This window comes from Microcaecilia unicolor, chromosome 3 (assembly GCF_901765095.1).
Source record: "Microcaecilia unicolor chromosome 3, aMicUni1.1, whole genome shotgun sequence".
Classification (NCBI taxonomy): domain Eukaryota; kingdom Metazoa; phylum Chordata; class Amphibia; order Gymnophiona; family Siphonopidae; genus Microcaecilia; species Microcaecilia unicolor.
This window is the reverse complement of record NC_044033.1, coordinates 412,166,763-412,188,848: the sequence shown is the minus strand read 5'-3', so window position 1 is coordinate 412,188,848 and position 22,086 is coordinate 412,166,763. Positions and strand designations below refer to the sequence as shown.

The window sequence follows — 22,086 nt, the reverse complement described above, 5'->3', positions numbered from 1 at the left end:
CATTCTATAAATCTGCATGTAAATTCCAGGAACACCACCCATACCCCTCCCAAAGCCATGCTCTCTTTTTGGATCCATATGTAAAATTTATGTGCAGATCCCAGCTCCTAAAAATGTGCACATAAACTTTAATTGATGCCAATTAGCGCCAAACTATTGGCATTAATTGGCTTGTTATTCAGTTAAATTGCATGTGTGCCCAAATTTCTGCACGTAATTTTCAGCACCATATATAGAATTAGGCTGAATATACCTAATGCTTAGAGCTATTTTCCTTGGGGCCAAAATTCATTCAGTGAAAAGCAGCTTGAATAAGGGCCGTGGTTGATGCTGACCTGGATATTCAATGCCGGGCCATTTCCGGTAACCGGCATTGAATATCCATTTTTTTTTTTTGGTTGGCTCTAACTTAACTGGCTATGTGAATATTCAGTGTTGGCCGGTTAAGTTAATAGCGGGTAAGATAGGACTGCTATTTATGTGGTCCAATTTGCCTGTTAAACTTAGCTGGCCAGCACTTAAATGCAGTGGCGTAGCTACAGGTGGGCCTGGGTGGGCTGTGGCCCACCCAATTTGCATCGACTACACAAAGACTCCAGTATTTTTTCTTTATCACAAAAACATTTTATTGTATTGCAATGCCCGCTAACCTCACTAGCACTGCTGCCTACTATTAAAACCTCACACATTCACTCCTCCGCTCACCTTGCACACCTGTATTTAATTTAAATACAAAACAGTTGATTTTACATTTTAAACTGCATACTTATACTGTTTCGTATTGTATTCCAATTTGCACCCAGGCCCACTCAAAATTGTGGCTCTCTTGATGTGCGGCTGGTGGGAATCCTCAAACCCCACCAGCTAAAGATTTCCTCCTTGTTAGGCAGCCAGTGCTCTGCCACACACCAGCCCCTCTGCACGTGCCTGGTTTTCACCAGGCGGAAGCACTGAGCATGTACGGAGTACTGGCAGCTGCTGCCTGAGGAGGAGGAAATCTTCAGCTCGGGTATTTAATATTTTGTGTTTGAGGGTAGGGGGAGAGCAGAGTTGAGGGGGGGCCAGGAGGGCCTGAATTCCGTGCCCATCCATTTTTGGCTCAGGCCCACCCAAGATTGGCTATCTGGCTACGCCCCTGCTTAAATGTTTACGATTTAGCCAGTTAACTGATAGGCACTAACCGCGAGTATTCATCAGGAGGTAACCAGCTATCTCCTGCTGAATACTAGTGGTTAGCCAGCTAAACTTAATTTATCCAGCGAACAGCCATTCCTGGCCAGTTAAATAGCGCTGAACATCGTGTGGTTGTTTCCAGGGCCTAGTATTCCTGCTCTGAAACAACCTCCATCCTAATTTTGAATAAAATGAGTAAGAACACCATAAAAAAGGAAAAGCAATAAAATTGTCAGAATAACATTTTTTTTTAATTTTTAAATTTGGTATTTTATTTATTTATGCAATTTAAGACTAACAAATCAAGCAGAATACTTGTACAGAAATGAGAAATCCAGCTGATAATTTACAATAAACACATTAGTAGAAATTATACTACTGAATCTCTATCTAGTACTCAATATGGAGAGATCACAAACTACTACGCCCCCCCTTTTTTTTTTACTAAAGTTTAGCGCGTGCTAACTTCTGTTAGTGCACACTAAGCTTTAGAAAAGGGCCCCTAGAAGAGAAAAGGAAATCATATCTATCAAAAAAGGAGGAAAAGCAGGCTGTATATTCTGAGTATCTTAACCTTCAGTCATAATTTTAAGAGAGCTTAAACGTGCAACTACCACATTCTCCTTCCCTCAGTCTTTTGGTGGCAAGAAATGCCGACAACTGAGAAGGAGCAAAGAAGACACATTTCAAAGAATTAATCTTCACTACTTATTTACACAGAAAGTTAAGGAAAAACTGCCCACTTCCCTAACCTGTGTGACACCTGGCCATAAAAGAAGAAATTATCATCTTTTTTGGTGTGTGTCACAAGACATCTAGAAAAATTCAGACTTGCATATTATAAAATAGCTTTTATTGATTCTTAATAAATAACCAATTTTGATCAGGATAAGATTTTTTTTTAGAGGGGTAAGAAAATTACTAGTAGCAATTCAGTCTGTATATAACATGACCAGAAACAGAGATTCCTGGTTAACAAGAATGCAGCTTCTGTGGTTTCTAGATGATGCTAGGGAGGAAGCAGAACAGTCACACCCTGGAAGTCCCACAGTGCTGTGTCCCATGTTCCAGAGCAGCGATGCAAATTGAGGATAGCTCTGTGCAAGGTGCATTGCTCTTCTTACAGGTGGGCTTCAAGACCTTTGAGCAACTCTGTTCAGTTAAGAACAAGTTTCAGAAGAAATGGGTAATGTTGAGAGAACTATTAAGTTCTATATATTTATTGCCGTAGACAAAATAAGTGAGGTTTCTAGCTAAAACTGTGCACCTGGTGGGATTTTGATAGATTTGGTGAATACCGGGTAACCTAGGAATATTCTAATGCAGTGTTAGGAGAAGACTGATATTCTGATATGGTGGTTAGGAGTTGCAAGTTGTGACAGTATGCTGTTATCATGCAAGAATCACTTAATGTAAATATGTTTCTGTCGTGCACAGTAACAGAACAGCCTGAAATTCCTTTATTATGTTTTCATTCCAGAACGCAGGGCAAGCTTACAAAATTATATCCCTTGAAATATGCACTGGAGAAAGCAAAAGGGAAAAGAGGAAGAGAAAAAAAACTGAGAAGAAAATCTAGAACATGGGTGAGGGACGAAGGGCAATAGGAAAAAGAAGGGGTGTGGAACAGCAATAGCTCGTGGACTCCGCCTCCCCTACCTCTGTTCTGCTGGAAGGGACTCAAAAGTCTGAGAAGCTGGGACCAGGTTGCCTCCTGCTGCCATGGCTGAGCGACCAGGAGACACTAAGCACATCTCCAAAGGAGTCAGCCGTGGCAGCGGCACCAGACTCAACCCACTCCTGAGAGCCAGACAGGTAGGACACACTGCATGCCTCTCCCTCCGTCCTTCAAAGCCAGCATGTGACAGAACTGGTCACTACAGCACCTGTTAGTGTGACAGAATGGCTGTAAAAGAGCCAGGAGAGAGAGGAAATTATACCCAGAGACAAGCGTGCTTTCCAAGAGGGAGGGAGGGGTGGGGGTGGCAGTCACCAAAAAAATAGTTTAGCTTTCAGCCGGGCTGTCTTATCTCTGACATGCAGCTCTTCCTTCCCTTGAGCTCTCAGTCACAAACTTTACTTTTCTGGGAATGCATGATAGTAACAAGGCAAGAATATCCAGCCTGAACATGACAGATAAAGTAACTGGCAATTCAGAAAAGTTTCAGTTTAGAATACATTAAATACGTTCTTCTAAAAGCATTTTACCTTCTGATTGTTGAGGTTTATTATGTTTAATATTTGCCAATCATTTAGCAATAATGAGGCTTTATGATTGAGGAGCATACCCTGCTCAGAATTTGAAATGCACAGGTCTAGAAAGCTTTGACAAGAATGCAATAGAAAACAAGTGCATTTGTATTAACTATCCAGAATGGGGGATGGTAGGCAGCTAAGTTTATTTATTTATTTGTTACATTTGTATCCCACATTTTCCCACCTATTTGCAGGCTCAATGTGGCTTACATAGTACCGGAGGGGTGTTCGCCGACTCCGGTATGAACAATACAAAGTGTTGTTGTGGTAAGATAAGGTGCATGTGGAACAGACACATTGGGGAATCATAGAGCGGAAGAGTTGTGTTATGTCCATTATGTACTTTGAACAAATGCTGTTCATTGAAATAGAGACTAGGATGCCAAATAAGGACCACAAGGCACATTTAGCCTCCCCAATTTGTTTTATTTTGCAGTGTCTCTGATCACACCCTGATCTTTAGGGTTCTCTTCAGCTGTACGATATACTGTAGTCATATCAATGACAGCAGCCCTGAGTGAAGAAATTCAACAGCACACTCAGATCTTACATGCTGCTCCAGCAAAAGGCATCACAACCTGTTCTGTACAGTCATATTTATTTATTATTATTATTGCTACTATGATATGGTAGAAAATAAAAGCAAATGGCAATTGTCATGGGGAGCTCTAAGCTATTCACAGACCTTTTTTGTGTTGTGGGTTATGCTTAAAATATTTGTTCTCGAGATTTTGTAACTTCTCGGTCAGTTTTAGACAATTCTGTAGCCACAGAGATCCCATTTGTAAGTGGAAACCTTATGTAAAAAATGTTAACACAAATTCATAGGCATCTATTATCCCTGCTTAGGGAAGCAACAGGAGGTCTACTGATTACCCAGAACTCCTTTGTTTAATATCAGAATAAATCATGAGACTAAAAATATTTTCACAGTAGAGCCAAGGAAACTTTTAATACATATCAAGGGGCTTGGGAGACTAGGCTGAAAGCTGCAGTGTATCTTCCTGATGTCTGTGTTGCTGCTTTATGATATCATACCCAGGTTATAGAGTGCAAGTAAAACCATCTAGGAGGCATTGCACATTTTAAAAGTTAATGAGAGAAAGAGAAATAATCCTTAATATAGTGTTAAAACACTGCAATAAATAGAGAATGACATGGGGACAAAGTTTGTGCCCATCCCCGTGGGTTCTTTCTCCATTCCAATCCCATCCCCATGGGCTCTGTCTCCATCCCCAACCTGTCCTTGCAGGCCCTGTCTCCATCCCTACCCTGTGCCCGCAGGTTCTGTCCCTGTCTCCGCCCCATTCTCGCGGACTCTGTCCTCATCTGCAGAAGCCTTGAACACTTATGATTTTATATTTAAATCATTTTATTAAAGTATAAAAAGAAACAATATGCTGTGCAACTGTTGTTTATAAATCACAAATAGAAAGCAATATTAACAACAAGCAACTATAATAACCCCTCCCTGCCACCCTCTATCCTTCCAACCCCAACAATATCTGACTTCTACTACCCCAAGGAACCTTAGTCCACTCTGTTAAAATGTCCAGGGGTACAAAATATAACCCGTTTTGTATGCCCTAGTAGGGAAGAGCTATGCCCTATGAAGCACTGTTATGATTTTTTAAATCTGTGGATGGATAAGTCATCAACAATCTCAGGATTCAGTCTAGCTCTCCTGTCTTCCACAGTCCTTCCTACAATAGAAGATGTGTTCTTAGAAGATGTGCTGGTAGCAAGAATGTACTGGATCCCCCATGCAAATTTTGCCAGTTGTGGCCAGAATGTTTGCTTGTTTTTCCAAAAAAATCAAAATATCGTTGTCTGCATCACTCAAACATAAATAACGGTTCGGTTCATTAATAGACTTCAAAGTTGAGAATGACACAGGGACAAAGTTTGTTCTTGTCTCCATGGGCTCTGTTCCCAACCCCGCCCCGTCCCCACAGGATCTGTCCTTGTCCCCGCCCCATCCCTTCAGGCTCTGTCCCCTTCCCCGCAGTTATCGTGGGTCTCCATCTAGCAATAAATTACTTCTTGGATGTTTGTATCACACACCTTCAATCAGTAAGGACCAATAGAGACAAGCAGATGTTAAGTAATAAAGCTTTAATCGCATTATCAGGGATACAGAGATTGTTAGACGCCTTGGCATGCTACGTGGGGAAAAGATTCTCTTTCAGAGGATCAGGTTAACTCAGATCATGGTGATCACAAGAAGCCAAAATGGAGAAGCCCACTACCCCAATAAAGTAGCCAAATCCAAACACAAGAATAAGTAGGTTAGTTCCTCTGTCTATTAATAAAGGGAAGAATGGACTCCTCAAATATTATACAGTGTAATAGAATGTTCAAAGCTGTCACTGAAGGACTAGATTCTGGTCTCTTTAGCAGCAGGTAACCTAGTGAATTTTTAATGATACAACTATGCTTTCTTGGAAGTGTAGCAGAGAGATTATTTTTCTAATCCTTTCAGATCAGAAGTCCAGAGGAACTTGTCCCATTCATGTTTTAGTCCTAAACTCTACAGAGGTTTTGAACACTAGGGGCCAATCCAGAACTACCACAGGCACCCGGAGGTAGTTCTCACCCCCAGCATGCGCCAATTTCGGTGCTACAAAAATATTTTCTACTTTTGTAGTTCCGGTGCTTACCTGGCAGTAATTTATTTATTTAGATTTTGCTCACACCTTTTTCAGTAGTAGCTCAAGGTGAGTTACATTCAGGTACTCTGGATATTTCTCTGTCCTAGGAGGGCTCACAATCTAAGTTTGTACATAAGGCAATGGAGGGTTAAGTAACTTGCCCAAGATCACAAGGAGTTTATTTTTATTTTTGTTTTTGTTACATTTGTACCCCGCGCTTTCCCACTCATGGCAGGCTCAATGCGGCTTACATGGGGCAACAGAGGGTTAAGTGACTTGCCCAGAGTCACAAGGAGCTGCCTGTGCCTGAAGTGGGAATCAAACTCAGTTCCTCAGTTCCCCAGGACCAGAGTCCACCACCCTAACCACTAGGTCACTCCTCCAAGACCAGTGCTCTAACCACTAGGCCACTCCTCCACTCTGTTGTTGCCTGGTTACTGCCAGGTTAATCCAGGAGCCCTTACCGCCACCTCAATGGGTGGTGATAACTGCTCCTTCCCCCCCCCCCCCCCCCCCGAAATGTCTGCACAGTAAGTGGTTCACTTGCCGCATGGTCATTTCTTGTTGGGAAAAAAAGACAGCTTTTTACCCACTGCAGTAAAAGGGGGTCTCAGCATGCATCAGAAACACACCCTGACACTAGTGCAGGCCCCTTTTTACCAAAACTTAGTAAAAGGACCCCTAGTAGACTTGAAAAGGGTGAGCAAGAACTGTATGTCAGCTTTGAATTTTGAAATAGAATCTGCACGAGCAAAAGGATTTCCTTGCCATCTATGTATTTTAGGCCTGGTTATGGATATATTTCTTCAACTTGGTATATCATCTCCCACTTGATTATAACAAAGCAGTTTACAAAAAAATGTTATTAACACCTTTCACCTATATAGGTGTGACCTAGGTGTCACTAAAGCCTGTGCAGCATGGGATGGATTTTCTCTCCCATGCCTTTTCAGGGGTTGAATTGCCCTAAGAGCAGCATAAGTAACAAAAGCCCTAGGATTGCTCTACCTGGGATTCCAATTCAGATGAACTCTGCAGGGGGGGGGGAGAGGGGGGAGGGGGGAGGGGGGGTTTAGGTTAAGTCCTCTGTATTGGAGGGAGAGGGTCGTTGTATACCCTTTTTCTGCCTCCCAACAAGCAGGCTGAGCTCTGAAAGGTAGACACACAGGTCCTGTAAAGGGTGGGTCCCTCAGTATTAACACAGTTTAGGGACAAAGGAAAAATAGGATTATCCCAAGCATTTGCCAGGGCAGGATAAAACTTCCAGCAGAGGGCAAATGTGGGAAAGACTGGAGGCTTTACCCCACAAACTAGTCCTGCTGCCTTGTGTCCCTGGAGAAGCCAAGGGTCAAAGTGGGACCTATTAGAGGTAACAGAGCAGTCTGATGATGGTAATGTATCATGTAACTGCAATACATCAAAGGACAGTAATCTTCCCCAATCATCCAATACATCTCCCACCCAGCGGAGGCCCTTAGCCAACCAATGACATAAAATTACATTTCCTACTTCAGCTGTAAAATCTAAATTGCCAGTCGGCCTTCACAGAAGGGAAGACCACGAGCAACCACCCAATCTCTTATACAGTTGCTTCCAAATTAATCTCACGAACTCCAAACCACATGACCCTTGACCACACCAGAAAGTCAAGAAGACTTGGCATGAAGCAGGTACAGACCAGACATGGGGGGAAAGTAGCACAGATTCTAAAGCCAGTGGAGTAAAACCTGCCATCCCTTTAATCCAATCACGTAAATGCTGCAGGCCACATGCTAAGTTGTATATTCGAAGATCCCATCCCCCCTTGTTGCAATGGAGCATCAAAAGGCATAAAGGTATTCTTGCCTTCTTACCACCCCACAGGAACTTAAGAAAAAGCAGCATCTACATCACACATAATCAATGGGAAACTAATAACATATTGTATAAAAATATTTGCCCTGGCAGAGAAAGAAAGAGGGGCGACCACATTTGCAGACGTTCTACTATCTTTGCCAATAAAGATTTGACATTAGCAGAATATAAATCTCTTATCTATAGGTATGATCATGCCTAAATACCTCACCACTATAGTCACCTCCTGCAAAGGAAACACAGTCCACGAGGTAACAATATTAAGATTTAAAGGCAAAGTTTCTGATTTGGAAGCATTCAACTTCAATTCAGAAATAAGTCCAGAATTGGCAAAGACCTGAAGCACAGTCTAAAGCATCTACTGGCTTTCTGAGAGCAAGCATAATAGCAACAAAAGGCATATACTTAATTTGCTTGCCCTACAGAAACTCCAGGAATACAAAGCTGAATCAAAAATGGTTCTAAAAATAATACATAAAGCATTGAGGAGAAAGGGCAATCCTGTCAAGTGTCTCGGTTAAACAGGAAGACAGCAGAGGGCACACCATTAAGCATCTTGATTAGAAAATTACCCTCTGTAACAACTTGAATATAATATGCATCCAAAGGAGCCACTACTTCAGGACTAACAATTTAAAGAACTCCCCACTGAACCCATCAGGGCCTGGCAATTTGTTCAGTTTTAAATACTTAATATCATCATAGATCTCCTGTCCAGTTATGAGCCTGTTGAGTTGCTTCTGTTCTTCAGAGGTTAAATGGGGTAAGTGTATGGATTAGAGAAATTATTCTAATTTCTAATTCTAATTGGATATGACTTCAGTACAAGTCATATCCAAACTATATAACTTCTGGTAGAATTGCCCAAACAGGCTCGCTGGATCCTCTGGGCTAGAGACCATGTCCTCTAAATTATTACAAAATGCTGAGACAAAAGGATTGGTCAAATTAGCCAATACTTAATGTGGCTTATTGCCATATTTATGAAGTTTATATTTGAAGGAAAATAAATGTTGATTAGTTCTCTCCTGTATTAAGTTATTTAATGCTGCTTGTAAAACATTTTTATTTCGCAAAGTAGGGGATCCTTAGAATCTATGCATAACTTTATGAACTTTAGTTTCTAAATCTAAAATTTGGGCAGCTAAAGAACGGAGGAGTAGCCTAGTGGTTAGTGCAGTGGACTTTGATCCTGGGAACTGAGTTCAATTCCTACTGCAGCTCCTTGTGACTCTGGGCAAGTCACTTAACCCTCCATTGCTCCTGGTACAAAAACAAGTACCTGAATATATGTAAACCACTTTGAATGTAGTTGCAAAAACTCAGAAAGGCAGCATATCAAGCTCCATTTCCCTTTCCCTTTTAAATGAGGCAAAAACTTAAAGAATGTTCTAGTTCCCTCTTATCTTCCACCTCTTCCTTTGCAGGTTCCTGACTCCTCTGATTTCCTAAGATTTTTTGCCTTACTTTTTTTACAGCATAAACATCAAACGGTCTTTTTAAAGACCATCTCGGATCCTATTTCGGCTCTTAAGCCTTTCTTCTGTGATGTTTTTTAATCCGAACTTGCACACAGACTCCTGATGCAGGCCCTCTGGCTGAAACACAGTGTTGTGTTGAGTCATTTTTGATTTCTCAATAAACATTGCTTTAACTAAGATATTGTGTGCTCCAGTCTCTGGAATCCGTGGATCTTTGTTCCCACTTTTCTTTTCTTCTCTTGTCTTCCTAAGTAGAGGACACTTTCCATGTGGGCAGTACATGTCTGTGGTTCTTCTTTTTCAGAACAGGAATGAACCTTTAATGGGCGTAAAATTAGTTTTAAATCATTTACCATTTGCCAATGCCCAGGTTGTGCATGCAATTTGGTGTCCGTGTGTTTCGATATATGTGGGCAAGACTATGCGCCCACATGAGTGGGAAAATCGCAGTCGGCTTCAACAACAGGATGTTAATGCATCCTTTGTCTCTCACAGATTAGCCTTTTCTCACAGTTTTAATGACCTTCGATTCATGATACTAGAGCAGGTGTTGCGGTCTGCATAGGGTGGAAATCCAGATACTGAGTTGTTGAACAAGGAGAGATGCTGGATTTATTTTTTTTATCCTGTATAGGACCTAGTGGGTTAAATAAGGCTATTGATTGGTAACTGATACCCATTGTGTGGTTTTGTTAATATCACTTTATTATTACTTGTTACCTTTGATCTTTTATATATACTTGTGATGTCATCACGTCGCTTACATTCCTCTTTAAAATGGCGCCTTTTTGCACACTTTCTTGTCGTGGTAACCACAATAGAAGTTTTTAAATATTTTAAAACTTTTTTTGTTGTAGATTATTGTGTGACCCTCTTGCATACCCTGGAAGCAGGCGAGAAGCCGAAATGCTTTGGTGGTCTCTGTGGGTTTCGGGTGTTGTAATGTTTCAGCACTGATGACTGCATGTTGCAGATAAGTGGTCACTTTTTGTTCCAATAGTTATTGTGAATTACATTGTAGCATATTGAGACACAATAGTTTGTGTGCAATATTACAGCTAGTTCATCAAAAAATGTTTGAGGAGTATCTTAATAGAATCTGTAAAAGTCCAGTGTGGGGGGGGGGGGGGGGTTTGACCAATAAGAACCTTGTACTATAGGGCATGGATTTGAAATAGCTGGCACTATAAAAGAACCCATGCCTTGTTTCACAATTGTTTCATTTCTTTTCTCCATGGGTCTTGTTCTTATCAGTTATCACCAGTAGGATTACTGGGTTTCTGCAAATAAAAATAGAAGAATAAGAATTTTTTCTATAAGTATATATAATTTTTTTTTTAAGTTTGGTGTTTTTAAGTGTAAGGTGCCATTGGTCCATACTATTCCTTTGGTTGTGGTTTAGCGTAAGGCGAATATGTTTGTCCCCTCTTCCTTTTCTGTTTTAATATATATTAGAAAATTTTAATGCACACATGTTGACTTTCTTAATTCACAAGTAAATTTGATTTACCAGGCGCTAATGTACCAAATGCATGCTAATGAATCCACATCCCTACTTCACAGTTTGTTATGCCTTCGGAGATACCCTTTTCCCCACAGGAGAAAAACATTTATGCTGTGGGCAATACGTATACTTTTTCCCTATACTGGGAAGGGCTTTATCCCATAGGTAAAAACCTGTTTACCTCCAAAATTCATTAAAATTTGCTGGTTTTAAAAATCATTTTATTTTACAATTTTTCAATATATAATTGGGGAAACAGACTTGAATGGAGTATCACAAAGGATTGTACAAGGATGGTGAAAAATACAAATATTAACTTATATATATTGCTTTTTATTACTGAGAGAAGCAATTTTGGATTTAGCTCATACCTTTTTCAGTAGCTTAAGGTATATTACATTAGATATGGTATAGTAGGTATTCTCCGGTCTATAGAGGCAATGGAGAGTTAAGTGACTTGCACAAGATAATAAACAGTTGCGGAGGAATTTAAACCAGGACTTCCCAGTTCTTAGCCTGCTGCTATAACCATTAGACTACCCCTCCACTCTGCTTAATCTTCTCTTCTTTCAATATTTTGAGAGACTGTTTTGAAACATCTCAAGATCTGAACTGTAATGACAGGAAATTGCAAGGGTGAAAAGTTCCTGCCTATCTTCAGGATTTCTTAGAGTTCTGCTATAAAAGTCCTTCATCCATCTAAACTATTGTTGTCTTTTAAAAAATCTTTATTTTAAAGAGTAATTTACAATATTAAAAACATAATATATGATGGAAAGGAAGGAAACACATGTGAATAGGAGTAGTGTGACCAGCAAGGCTCTTCCAAAAAACATCAGGAGATGAAAATATGGCGGAAAAACGTTTTTCTTCTAATACCTGACATGGCACCATGTTTCGACTGAGTACCTGCCACAGGGGTTTAAAGTAAACAAAACATGGAGTATAAAACTTAAAAACTTAAAAACACATAAATGAAAAATTGGTAGGACCGATGTGACACTTATAATTAAAATTGAGAAGGTGGGTAAAAATAATGTGGCACTTATGATAAAAATTAACCAAACAAGTACATAGATAAATCAAAAGGCATTAAAAAGAGAGGTATGATCACGCTTTAGAGAAGGAGCAAAAGGGAGAGAAGCCTGATTGAGGAGGGGGGTGGGGTGGGGAGAAAAGAAATGCTATACTGATGGTGGGTTAGGGGGGAAGAAGAATACTGGACTGGACCAATGGGGAAGCTGGCTGGAGGAAGGGCAGGAGGCAGTGGCGTAGCCACAGGTGGGCCTGGGTGGGCTGGGGCCCATCCACTTAGGGCTCAGGCCCACCCAACAGCAGCACATATTTAGTGCTAACTAATGGGGATCCCAAGCTTCACCAGCTGAAGACCTCCTTCTGATGGTGCTGAAAACATTGCTTTCCACTTCAGCAGTCTAAGCTTCCTAAGCTGCTGATACTGGCCTCATTGCATTGTGGGGGGTGGTGGGGGAGGAGAACACTTGGTGCACACCCACTTCTTGACTAGGCCCACCCAAAATCTGCTGTCTGGCTACGCCCCTGGCGGGAGGGAGGGAGGGAGGGAGGAGAAAAGCCAGACCAATGGTGGGGGGAGGCTGGCTGGAGGGAGAGAGAAGGAGAAAAGTTGGCCCATTGTGGGTGAGTGGGGTAGGGAGAAATAAGGAGCAAAACTGGACCATTGATTGGTTGTTTAGTTTGGTGGATGGGTAGGGAGTAAAGAAGGAGAAAAGCTGGACCAATGTTGGGTTGGGAGAAAGAAAGAAAGAGAAAAGCTGGATCAGTGGTTGATGGGTGGTAGGGGGGAGAAGGAGAACAGCTGGAGCAATGGGTGAGGTGGGGGAGGAGTATAAGGAGAAATTTTTGTACCTGTTTACTCTAATTTTACCTGACCCTTATTTTAAACTGTATTTGTTTAACATCTACCGGACTTGGCGATGGCCTTTACGGTATAATGTAAGCCACATTGAGCCTGCTAATGGTTGGGAAAATGTGGGATACAAATGTTACAAATAAATAAATATTGGACCATTGGTTGGGGGGGAGGAGAAATGCTGGACAGGGAGGAGGGGGCATAATGGGGTCAAGGGGAGGGAAGAGACAGCGGGATTCTAGATATGAAGTAGGAAAGAGTGGGGGAGGTTCTGGCTATTGGGGAGAGGAGAAGAATGGGAGAGAGGGGGAGAAGATGCTGACTATGAGAAGATGGAGAAGAAAGGGATAGAGCAGGGTGTTGCTGACTAAGGGGTAAGGAGAGACAAAAAAGGAGAAGCTACAGTGTTGGCCAGAAAGGAGAGAAGCTGCACTGTTGGGGTAGAGAATGAAGAGGGGACAGGGAGATGATAGGCAACAAATGTTGGGGGGGGGGATGTTTGGCTACAAGAGTATGGGGGTGGAGAGAAGGAAAGAGAGAGAGACGAGATGCTTACCTATAAAGGTAGAGGGCGGGGAAATGCTGAACAAAATGTGGAAGAGGCCATGAGGGGTTGTCATGGAGATGAGTGAGGAAAGTAGTGAGTACAGAGGGTAAAAATGTGGTAATGGTGTGTGGGGGGGAGGGTGACAGAAGGGAACAGGTGAATTGGAAAGGATCAAGATTGGACATAGGAGAGCTAGGGACTGAGAGAAGAAGATGGAAAGTTGATAGGTATGTGAAAAGTGAAAAGAAGGAGTTGGAGAATGGAGGGTGAGAAAGAGGGCTGAAATTTGAATGGACAGAAAGGCAGAAAAGAAAGGGAGGAAAGAGCTAAAAGGGAACAGGGCTGTTGAGAGGGGGTGCAGGGGGGCAAGATTCCCTGATCTCGTCCTCCAAGGGAGGAAGTTTTTCTCCTGCTCCTGAGTGTCGGGACCTGGGTGATTGCATTAACATTATAATCCGAGTTCTGGCACATAGGAGCAGGAGAGTGACAGACCAAGGGAGGAGCAGATGCAGGAAGGTAAAGGGGGGGGGGGGGAGCTGTTGAAGTGGGGGCGAGTGGGAGGTGGTGGTTGCCTGTGTGGTGGAGGAAGTGGCAGCGATCCGAGTGGTGGGGAGGCTGCAACTGCAGTAGCCCTGCCCAGGGCCTGGCTTTGTGTCTCGGCGGCCCTGAAAGAGAAAGATAAATATGTCAGAGACCTATGTAAGGGAACAGAAGACAGGAGAAGTGCTGAGAAAGGACAAATAGAGAAAGATGGCAGAAGACAGACAGGAAAGCAGAAGAGAAAAACTTGCTGGGTCTGACATGATTCAAAAAATAAAATGCCCAGACCACAAATGCAGGGAAAAAGTGTTTTTATTTTGAATTTATGAACTGGAATAGATTAGTTTTGGGAAATGTGCATGACGGATATCTTTATATTGTGTTTAATACAAGAGTAAATTAATTTGTTTTTATTTTTCCAGTACTGAGTGCTGGGATTTAAATTCTTGGGGTTACCAGTTCAATTTTTGATTTCATATTTCTATTTCTAATTCATGATCTCTGTTTGATGATGGTCTGTCTGTCACTGTGTTTTGCCTGTGACCGAGGTGTGGTATATTGTTTGCATGTAGTTTGTGTAGATATCTATAGAAATCCCACTTGTTCTGTTTGACCAATAGTAGGTGTATTGGTGTTCTATGGCCCAGTGTAATATTTGTAGTGTTGCCTATTCGAAGGTAGGGTTGTTGCTATTTGAATCGTAGGAATTATTGCTACTGTTGTATGTCAGGTTTGCTACATGTATGGTGAGTTGGAATTTTTTTCAGGTTTTGTATTTCATATTGTACCTGGTAGTGGAGAGATTTATGTTGCTATTCCTCAGATGACATGAGACTCAGAATATTTTTTGTTTGGTGACTTCCAAGGAGAAATGTCCTACCTATTGCTGGGAAGAGGTTGGATTTTTGTGGATACAGAGCATGTATACATTTAACTCATAAGAACTGCTATACTGTGTCAGACCAAAGGTCTTTGGAAATTTAAGCATTCCTGTACTCCAACCCAGCCACTCTGCCCTGCAATGGCAAAAGGAAGCAAGTGCTTCAGTCAAAATAGACACTTGCTTCCTTTTGCCATTGCAGGGCACTACTCCTTTATGCCACTCGGCTGCCCAAAATTTCTGAGGAGAACACAATGGTATCACATGTGTAAATGTTGAGAAAAACACTGATTAGTCCAAGATTTTGTTGATAAGGTTGCAAATTAGTACTACTGTGGAAGGTTTTATGCTGAAACATGGCCCGTGTAGGGTCTACTGGGTCATCTTCTCATTGTTTTGTGGACGACTGCTTGTAAATTTTGGCAAATAAACTATTTTAGAAGCTTGGACATTTTTGCATGTGTCTCTTGGAACATTTTCTCCAGTCTCCTATACTCCATCACAGAGGGAATCAGAGAATGTATGGGAGGATCAGGAAAGAATGAAGGGACAGTGGGGTATGGATGAGGCTGTGTAACAAATTTCAATAATTACATCAATAATCTAAAAATACAGCAATTAAATATAATTATCAAAACAGTCATTCAGTAGGTAAACATAAAAAATAAACCCCAACCAGATTCCATTCCCTACTCTAAGCAATGAATTTGGTGAGCTCGCCATAAAATATATAAACAAGAAATAAAGTCAGTCAAACACAGCCTTTCAATAAACCATCTCAACTAAAATATAACTATTTGATCACTACTAACTTCACAAAAAGAGCACTATCAATAACCTAGCCCCTGGTGACCTGTTGGATGCAGCATATTTCTTTTTAAGTACCTCTCTGCAGAAAAATGTGTTAATTTGTGATGAAGGGAAGGGGAGAAATGGGACTTGATATACTGCCTTTCTGAGGTTTTTTTTGCAACTACATTCAAAGCGGTTTACATATATACAGGTACTTATTTTGTACCAGGGGCAATGGAGGGTTAAGTGACTTGCCCAGAGTCACAAGGAGCTGCAGTGGGAATTGAACTCAGTTCCCCAGGATCAAGGTCCACTGTGCTAACCACTAGACTACTCCTCCACTAGTAACATTCCATGTAAAAGCCTGCCCTTGCAGATCAGCAATGCGGCCACGCAGGCTTCTGTTTCTGTGAGTCTGACGTCCTGCACGTACGTGCAGGACATCAGACTCACAGAAACAGAAGCCTGCGCGGCCGCATTGCTGATCTGCAAGGGCAGGCTTCTACATGGAATAGCAACATTCCATGTAGAAACTCAAATAGTAGCAACAGAATCTCAATAGTAGCAACATTCCACCTAGAATCTCCAATAGTAGCAACATTCCATGTAGAATCTATAAATAGTTTCAACATTCCACGTAGAATCTCAAATAGGGAAAGGGAACTGGGACTTGACATACCGCCTTTCTGAGGTTTTTGTAACTACATTTTAAAGCAGTTTACATATATTCAGGTACTTATTTTGTACCAGTGGCAATGGAGGGTTAAGTGACTTGCCCAGAGTTACAAGGAGCTGCAGTGGGAATCGAACTCAGTTCCCCAGGATCAAAGTCCAGTGCACTAACCACTAGGCAAACAGGAAGACATTAGTACTGACTGGAATTCCTGTATCTGAAATGAATGGTATAAAAAACAAAACTTAAAGGGTTGCATATATGTTTGCATGTCAAGTGGTGCTTAGATGACAACTCTGGCTGTATCAACTAAGGCCGGTGCTGGGCTGGCTTGTATGGTCTGAGTCCCTAATATAACAATCCAATTTAGGACGGGCTGTAGAGAGCTTCAACAGAAACTCCAGTAATTTGAACATGAGGACAGTGTCAGGCAGACTTTTACGATCTGTGTCCCGCAAATGACAAGATAGATTTGGATAGGCTGGAGTGGGCATTGACGGCAACTCCAGTAGTTGTAACATAAGGACAGAGCCGGGCAGACTTCTACAGTCTATGTCCCAGAAACAACAAGGAAAGACCACGATCAAGTATATAATATCACATTCATTGCTGATTTAATCTTGAATTGAGAATGAATGTGACTGTTGGGCAGACTGGATGGACCATTCAGGTCTTTATCTGCCATCACTATGTTACTATTTATTTATTTATTATTAGGATTTATTTACCGCCTTTTTGAAGCCAAATTGTGTTTGAAGTCTTGGTTTCTGTCTGAGAAGACGAAACTGCAGCTGGGACAGAGGGAAAGAGGTTGCTGACCACTGCAGGGCTGAGAAAAGTACATGGTGTGAGATTGTGCGAAACTCTGGTCAATATAGTTGATTCTGACCAAACGGTGTGACGCTAGAGCTTGCAGCAACCAAATTCCAGTACCTCCAGTTGTCCTACTTAGTAAAACAGGTTAACAATCCTTTTGTGAGTTTAACCTCTCTAAACTGAGAGACACATTAACAATTTGTAATGGTGGATTGGCATTGTTTAACGATGCACATAATTGCAATGAGACCAGCAGTTCATTGCAGAATATCATTCAGATAGTAAGGATCCGGGTTGATACAATATGAGCCAGCTTTGAGCTGATGAAGGAGAGATAAAAGATGACTTCATTCACTACTGAAACTGGTAATATTCAGCAAAAAATCATTACATTGTGTAAACTTCACATTAGATGCAATGATATAAAAAGGAATTTGAATGGTTTGGTTTATTTTGAATGGATATTTAAAGTGACATCCTTTTTTTGCAGATCAAGAAGGAAAAGAAACTCAGTGTCTTGAGCAAATTATGTTATGCTATTGGAGGAGCTCCAAACCAAGTGGCAGGGAGTGCTTCTGCCTTCTTCCTGCAGATCTATTTGCTAGATGTTGCTCAGGTAAATAAAAATACATTATTTCATGCCGTTGCCATTTCTTTAAAGTCAAAATCTGTCCTATTCTCATTTTGCAACTATCCTTTTATCTTAAAAGTTGATTGGTCTCTTTGAGATTACTTAATTAAAAACCTGTAATTATTTTATAGTTTATTAATTGTCCAGCAATGCATATACTTTTTGTGTTAAATAGAGATTTAAAACTTGCAAGAAATGCTTTATTAAACCACTAGTAAAAAAGGCCCGTTTCTGACACAAATGAAATGGGCGCTAGCAAGGTTTTCCTCGGAGTGTGTATGTTTGAGAGAGTGTATGTGAGAGTGACTGTGTGTGAGAGAGAGAGCGAATGTGCGAGTGTGTTTTTGTGTGAGAGAGAGTGTGAGTCTGGGTGCAAGTGTGTCTGTGAGAGAGAGAGTCTGTGTGTGAGAATGAGAGTGTGTGCAAGTGCGTATGTGAGACACAGTATGAGAGAGAGAGAGAGAGAGAGAGTGTTTCACACAGATACAGTGTGTGCGAGAGAGAGAGAGTGTGTGTGAGAGACACAGACTCTCTGTGAGACTGAGTGTATGAGACCAAGAGAGTGTGTGAGTGACTGTGTGACACATAGAGAGTGAATGTGATACAGTGTGAGACATAGAGTGTGTGAGAGACAGTGTGTGAGAGTGAAAGAGAGAAAGACATTGACTGTGAGAGAGAGAGTGTGTGTGTGACAGAGATACCTCCCATCCCTCTCTGGTGTCAGGCCCCCCTCTCTCTCTGGTGTCTGAGCGTTACTGTGCAGGACACTGAGCTCTGGCTGTGCTTCAAGGAACTGAACAATCCTATTTAATAGAATGCACCTCCAACATTCTGAAGCCGAGAAACCTCGTGTGGTTGGTCACTTCTGCTTGTGACAAACCCGGAAGTACGTGATGTCAATTCAGGAGATGGATACAGAGAGCAGGAATGCTTCAGCCATGCAGTCAGCTTCAGAATGTTGGAGGTGTGTTTTATTATACAGGATCATAAAATTAATCCCAATATGATACTGGTCAGACTATTCAGAGGCCTAAGTAATAATACTCACCGAAAATAAACAGTTGCATAGGCTTTCAAAAAATGCTTGTTAATGAAAAAAAAATTCAGTAAAGCATAGTTACCTAGAAAATCAAAATGCATTCACTAACTTGCAGGAGGAATGCTATTTATCAAAAGCATGCTAAATAGTGTGATAATGCCAAAATGACCTTGAGTAGTTTTCTTTTTCCTCTTGGTTATGCTAGGTGGATTCCGAGCAGTGTTTCCCCTAATTTCTTTCAGGATAATATGAGTATGCCTTACTTTTGTGTATATACAGTGGGGGAAATAAGTATTTGATCCCTTGCTGATTTTGTAAGTTTGCCCACTGACAAAGACATGAGCAGCCCATAATTGAAGGGTAGGTTATTGGTAACAGTGAGAGATAGCACATCACAAATTAAATCCGGAAAATCACATTGTGGAAAGTATATGAATTTATTTGCATTCTGCAGAGGGAAATAAGTATTTGATCCCTCTGGCAAACAAGACCTAATACTTGGTGGCAAAACCCTTGTTGGCAAGCACAGCGGTCAGACGTCTTCTGTAGTTGATGATGAGGTTTGCACACATGTCAGGAGGAATTTTGGTCCACTCCTCTTTGCAGATCATCTCTAAATCATTAAGAGTTCTGGGCTGTCGCTTGGCAACTCGCAGCTTCAGCTCCCTCCATAAGTTTTCAATGGGATTAAGGTCTGGTGACTGGCTAGGCCACTCCATGACCCTAATGTGCTTCTTCCTGAGCCACTCCTTTGCTGCCTTGGCTGTATGTTTTGGGTCATTGTCGTGCTGGAAGACCCAGCCACGACCCATTTTTAAGGCCCTGGCGGAGGGAAGGAGGTTGTCACTCAGAATTGTACGGTACATGGCCCCATCCATTCTCCCATTGATGCGGTGAAGTAGTCCTGTGCCCTTAGCAGAGAAACACCCCCAAAACATAACATTTCCACCTCCATGCTTGACAGTGGGGACGGTGTTCTTTGGGTCATAGGCAGCATTTCTCTTCCTCCAAACACGGCGAGTTGAGTTCATGCCAAAGAGCTCAATTTTTGTCTCATCTGACCACAGCACCTTCTCCCAATCACTCTCGGCATCATCCAGGTGTTCACTGGCAAACTTCAGACGGGCCGTCACATGTGCCTTCCGGAGCAGGGGGACCTTGCGGGCACTGCAGGATTGCAATCCGTTATGTCGTAATGTGTTACCAATGGTTTTCGTGGTGACAGTGGTCCCAGCTGCCTTGAGATCATTGACAAGTTCCCCCCTTGTAGTTGTAGGCTGATTTCTAACCTTCCTCATGATCAAGGATACCCCACGAGGTGAGATTTTGCGTGGAGCCCCAGATCTTTGTCGATTGACAGTCATTTTGTACTTCTTCCATTTTCTTACTATGGCACCAACAGTTGTCTCCTTCTCGCCCAGCGTCTTACTGATGGTTTTGTAGCCCATTCCAGCCTTGTGCAGGTGTATGATCTTGTCCCTGACATCCTTAGACAGCTCCTTGCTCTTGGCCATTTTGTAGAGGTTAGAGTCTGACTGATTCACTGAGTCTGTGGACAGGTGTCTTTCATACAGGTGACCATTGCCGACAGCTGTCTATCATGCAGGTAACGAGTTGATTTGGAGCATCTACCTGGTCTGTAGGGGCCAGATCTCTTACTGGTTGGTGGGGGATCAAATACTTATTTCCCTCTGCAGAATGCAAATAAATTCATATACTTTCCACAATGTGATTTTCCGGATTTAATTTGTGATGTGCTATCTCTCACTGTTACCAATAACCTACCCTTCAATTATGGGCTGCTCATGTCTTTGTCAGTGGGCAAACTTACAAAATCAGCAAGGGATCAAATACTTATTTCCCCCACTGTAATTATTTCCCAAATGAGCAGTAGGTGGCAAGTTGTCCCACCATATTTATCTTAATTTAATTCCAGTGCTTATACCCACTTAAACCTACATTTTCAAAGTGGGTCATAGCAAATAAAAAGAGAAAATAACAAACTGAAATACTACATCATAATAAAATCACTCAAATTAAAACTATAAAATTACATAATGCAGTAGTATATTAATATTCAAATCATCAAATAGTTTCAGAATAACCAGGTTTTCAATGTTCACCCAAATTTTGTGTAACTTGTTATTTCTCTTATATAGGACAGTAAGGGGTCAGAGTGGAGTGGAGGAGTAGCCTAGTGCAGTGGATTTTGATCCTGGGGAACTGGGTTCAATTCCCATTGCAGGCTCTTGTGACTGTGGGCAAGTCACTTAACCCTTCATTGCCCCAGGAGCAAAATAAATACCTTTATATATGTAAACCGCTTTTAATGTAGTTGCAAAATACCACAGAAAGGTGGTATATCAAGTCCCATTTCCCCTTTCCCCTCCCCTTCACTACATTGCAGTAGGCACTAGCAAGTGCTTAGCATGTGCCAAAAAGCACACTGTGGGACACACTCAGGGCCAGCTCAGCCTATGGACCAGGTGAGGCTCTGATCCAGGGCGTCAAATGTCCAAGCCCATGATGTCACCAGGCCCATAGAATTAATCCAGGGTCTTCTACCCGCTCTTCCAGCAGTTTACACCTCTTCTCCAGAGCAGACATTTGAGAACTCACATTATTCACCAGAATCTCTTGCTGTGATATTCGTTCCTCTGCCAGTTGTATGCGGGTGCTTTGTGCTGCCATGCTTTCTTTCATCTCGTCCATAAAGACATGCAGCGCCGACAGCTTGTCATCCAGAACTGCTGCCATGTGCTTCATTATCTCTTGTATCGCTGCGTCTTGTATGGCTACCACCGGCAGATCCTGACTCTGGGTCGCCTCTCCTTTCTCCTTTCCAGACGCCATCTTAGCCACGTGGGGGGTTCCGCGCCCTTTCTGAGTACGCGGGGTCTTTGCCGGCATACCCTGAAAGCCGCTTCTGATCTTTCTCCTTTATTGCTCAATCGATGCAGCCCACGCTACCTTGTACTGGACGATGTTTTGAGGGACCAAATCGGGGGTTTGAGCACATTAAATCAGCTGATTTATAAGCGATGAGGAGGAGAGCAGCCTCGAGACGTCCGTCTAGGCTCCTGCCATCACGTGACCCCCTGAGAATTAATCCAGGGTCAACAAGCACCAGGCCCAATTTTTTTCATTTGCCATGGCAACTTGGCACCTGGGTTTTGCCAGACTCAGCTGTCTTCTCTTCCTACCTCCCACTGACTACGGCAGAAATCAGAGCAGGCACAGGCAACAGCAGGTCAGCTCTCACTCTCTTCTGTCCCATGCTGAGCTCCCCTGGCAAGGAAGAATCAACTGCAGCACAGCAGATCACTTCCTCCTCCTGTGCCAGCTTAGACCCAAGTTTATG

At 42.1% G+C, this 22,086-nt stretch overlaps 1 protein-coding gene across 4 annotated transcripts in view; it reads left to right on the top strand.

Moving 5' to 3' along the window:
* Nucleotides 1–2,215: 2,215 nt before the first annotated feature.
* The window catches only part of MFSD2B (major facilitator superfamily domain containing 2B), a 104,690-nt gene continuing 84,819 nt past the window's right edge, over nt 2,216–22,086 (top strand). Inside the window, exons 1-3 of one of the 4 annotated variants that reach the window (XM_030198803.1) lie at nt 2,219–2,299; nt 2,654–2,988; nt 17,546–17,671. In XM_030198803.1, coding sequence (XP_030054663.1) covers nt 2,896–2,988; nt 17,546–17,671 — 219 coding nt within the window. In that variant the 5' untranslated portion in view covers nt 2,219–2,299; nt 2,654–2,895. Of the gene's footprint in view, nt 2,360–2,653; nt 2,989–17,545; nt 17,672–22,086 lie in introns of those variants that run through there. The other 3 variants (XM_030198802.1, XM_030198804.1, XM_030198805.1) reach the window with 3 other exon arrangements.